The following is a 4006-nucleotide window of genomic DNA, read 5'->3' on the forward strand; positions in this document are numbered from 1 at the left end:
GTGCGCTATTATAATGTCCACCGTCAACGTTGCGGACCATTTTAACGTTGCGGGCCATTTTATGATAAGAAAACAAAAGTGAATTATAATCTTGATAAGTGACCAGATCTGGTGCGTGTCAGGGAGGGGCTATATTTACCAGATCTGGACAACCTATAGTCTTCTTATGTCCCTTTCCGGTAACCTAACTTTGCTCCGCCACTCAATTCACTAAGAAAACAAAATGTGAATTAACATCTTGACAGATGCCCTTCTCTCTATAAAAGACGAAAGAGTTCTTAGGAGTTTTATTCATCAAACAAGTAGAAAAAATAACATGTCGATTCAAAAAAGCTCATTGATCCCTTTAATGGTCGAGAAAAAACTCACCGAAATGGTGAAACCCCCAAAGCGCATACCTTCACATACTCTCTCTCTTTCAACACTTGACAATGCTCCTTACAACGAAGTTATTTACAAGCTATGTTACGTTTTCAAAGCCAGGAACGTCGTTGGTGATGATAACCAGCCGGAATATTTGGTTAGGGAGGCTTTGTCTGTTCTTCTTGGCTACTACTACCCACTTTCGGGGACTATGAAGCGGCGGGAGACTGATCGGAAGATTCAGTTGAGCTGTGGCGGCGACGGAGGCGGTGTGCCTTTCACGGTGGCTACTGCAAACGTGGAGCTTTCTTCTTTGAAGTATCTAGAGAACATTGAATCAGATACAGCCTTGAAGTTCTTGCCAGAGCTTCGAGTGGATAAGGACGGTTATCCACCTTTTGCCTTGCAGGTACATAAATCATTTATGTTTCATATGATAAGGACGAGCATTTCATGCATGCAAATAGCTAGAACGATTACTTATCTTGCATAGATTTGATCACGTTTAATTAAGAAATATAGATTAGGTTGATTTTTCTAAGAATAGTGGATTTGTAATTTGAAACCTTTAGATTTTACCTTAATGAGTACCGAGAGTGTGAGAAAAAATAAAATAAAATAAAATCGGGCTGGTCTTCCCAAATCCCCTAAAACTTGTCTTCTTGTCCATTTTCTCCGAAGAAAAAAAAAAAACACCTTCAGTGAAATAATCATGATGACAGGTGACCAACTTTGAATGTGGAGGCTTCATCTTAGGGATTGCTCTGTCGCATTTAATGTGCGATGGATATGGAGAGGGACATATCATGTGGAACCAAACTTGGGTTCACCCCTATGGTTTTGTTCTATCATGTGTGCCTTAACGGAGTTGGCCCGGGGGAAAAAGAAGCCTATGGCGACGCCGGTTTGGGAAAGAGAGGCTCGTGGGAAAGCCTAAAGAAAACGATAAACATTCTTTTATTCCCGGAGGCGACACGGCTGCTTCATCCTACTTACCTACTGATGATTGGGTATGTGTACAATACAAGATCACATAGTTTTGAAAATTTCATTAGATTTGGTAAGGCAAGAGGAAATAGAAACTACAAATAGATGAGTAAACTAACAAAAATTGAAATTCCCAAAAGAAAAACTAACAAAAACTGAAATTCCCAACATAAATCTTATAGTCAGAGAAAAAACAAAAATTGAAATTCCCTAAAGAAACCAAGAGAGGCTTATTGGAAATCGAAATTCCGTGGAGTTTGAAAATTTAATAAGTTAGAAGATTTTTATAAGCTAAGATTTAACAAATATTGAATTTATTTTGTATAATACCTCAAGGACGTCCACCAAAGTTTTCAAATTGCCGGTGCCAGTTGGTCCGGGCGCCGATATATATATACAGGTTTTCTAAAAATTTATGAACTTTTCACATAAAATATAATTCTTTAATATTAAAATAGATTTTTTGCATTTTAGTAATGATTCTTTGACATTTTGTATTGTTTTGTTTGATTTTGTTTCAAGTTTTGTATGATCTTTGTTCACATTCTTATTCAAGATCAACCTATAATGTTTTCATGATTCTAGATACTATTTTATCAAATTGTTTTTACATCACTTTTTGATGATTTTGTTATCTATAATTCTCTTTTTCATTTCTTTCATTTAGAATAAAAGTAATAAAAATGCGTGTTTGTGTATCTGTTTTTTGTTAGATAATTTTTAAGAATATATTTCTAAAATGGAATCTTATGAGTAAAACTTTTAAAAAAAATTATGTAGCAATAACAAGAGAATTGAATATATATTTACAAAATTAATGAAATATTTTGAATAAAGAAAGATTTTATTGGAATTTATAAGTTTCTAAGCCAATAACAAATAATTCTACTAAGATTTTGAAAACCTAAACTAGTTAACAATGGAATCTCCAAACTTTTCAATTCGTTTAAAATTTATCTATCAATTCCCCCTTCTAAAAATATTAAAAGACTATTTTCTTTAGGAAGGTTTTAGGAAACTTTCCTGCAAATGATTTCGGACCCTTTCACACGAGTTTATGAACCCTTATGATAAAAACAAGAAAACAATATGTGATATTATCCAGTTTTAACATATTTGGAGTTGTGATATATTTCAAAATTAGCTAAGGATTGTTTAGTGGTTCCCACTTGAATAATTTTCCTACAAGTATAGGCTGGGAACGGTTCTCCTTACATGAAGAATTATCCAGGAGCATTATCCATGCGATTCTTATTTTCGATTTTCCAAAAAAATATTGCTATTTTATTATAAATTAGTAATACAGTTTTTTTTAAAAAAAAAGAAAACTAATTGACAGTTCATAAAAAGACAAATATTTTCTAAATTTTGTTTTTGAACAACTACAAATATTTTATAGATATCTCAAAAGTTTATAGATAAAACTTTTTCATTTGTATTTCTTACTTTTTTGGGTTGCAATATTCAATGAAAGATATCTTCAACTGAAATCACGATAATATCTATAAATCAAAACATGGATTTCCTGTTTTGGAAGAAAAAAATGTGATTCTCTAATTTGAAACCACAATTCAACATTTTTCCTGGTATATTCGGAAGAAAAAATAACAACAAACTTTTTAATGTGAATAACACTTTTCTGGTCAACATTTGGACTACAAGTATAATAGAATTAAGATGTTTAGGTTAAAGAAATCTCAAAATATTTTTGTTCCTCTCGAAAAACTATTATGATTATGACTCTTTTGACAGAAACATTTATCAAAACTCATTTTATAACAACTAAAAGAAATAGATGGGCTAACTTATTTATTCTTATTTTATAATCCAAAAAAATATTTTAAACTTTACCCATTTTTGATATATGTAATCAGGTAACTGAGAAAATAAATATTAGAGCTGAGAGCATAAGAAGACTGAAAGAAGCTACATTAAAAGAGTGTGACTTCTCTACTGAGACACTCACTACTTTCGAAGTCATAGGGGCTTATTTGTGGAAGTCAAGAGTTAAAGCTCTGAGCTTGGATAAAGATGGAGTCACATCTTTAGGTGTAGCTGTAGGAATCCGAAACGCAGTGAATCCACCTTTGCCCGATGGATACTACGGCAATGCATATATAGACGTGTACGTGCCATTAACTGTTAAGGAAGTGGAAGAACATACCATCTCAGACATCGTGAAGCTCATAAAACAAGCAAAAAGAAAGGCATACGATAAAGATTATCTCCAAGAAGAGCTTGCGAACATTCAAAGTATCATCAGTATGAATTTAAAGATCAAAGGTAGATTTTGTTTGACGGATTGGAGGAACATAGGGATTTTTGGATCGATGGATTTTGGGTGGGGTGAGCCGGTGAATATTGTCCCGGTGGTTCCAGCAGAGATAGCTAGAATTGTTAGTATGTTCATGCCAGCGTCGAGGTTAGAACCTTCCATGGTCGGAGGGGTTCAAGTCATGATTACGTAGCCAAAAGCTGCAATGGTTAAGTTTAAAGAAGAGATGAATGCTCTAAACTGAAACTTTTTTTCTTTGATGTGGGACTTAATAAGTTAACATCAATAAGTGTAATAATCTATACACAAAAAGTGATACCATTTACATTTAGACTGTTTTTTACATAATGTGATTTTTTTAAAAAAAAAAATTGAGAGGGA

The 4006-nt window shown here is 33.2% G+C and overlaps 1 protein-coding gene across 1 annotated transcript; it reads left to right on the forward strand.

Annotated features, from left to right (window-relative positions):
* The first annotated feature begins 254 nt into the window (after positions 1-254).
* LOC106310209 (spermidine sinapoyl CoA acyltransferase) lies at positions 255-4006 on the forward strand. The gene is given in 5 exon segments (XM_013747438.1): positions 255-772; positions 1086-1165; positions 1210-1275; positions 1277-1373; positions 3225-4006. Coding segments are annotated over 5 exon segments (1344 nt in total). The 5' UTR covers positions 255-316; the 3' UTR covers positions 3870-4006.

The sequence above is a fragment of the Brassica oleracea genome, chromosome C8 (genome assembly GCF_000695525.1).
Source record: "Brassica oleracea var. oleracea cultivar TO1000 chromosome C8, BOL, whole genome shotgun sequence".
NCBI lineage: Eukaryota > Viridiplantae > Streptophyta > Magnoliopsida > Brassicales > Brassicaceae > Brassica > Brassica oleracea.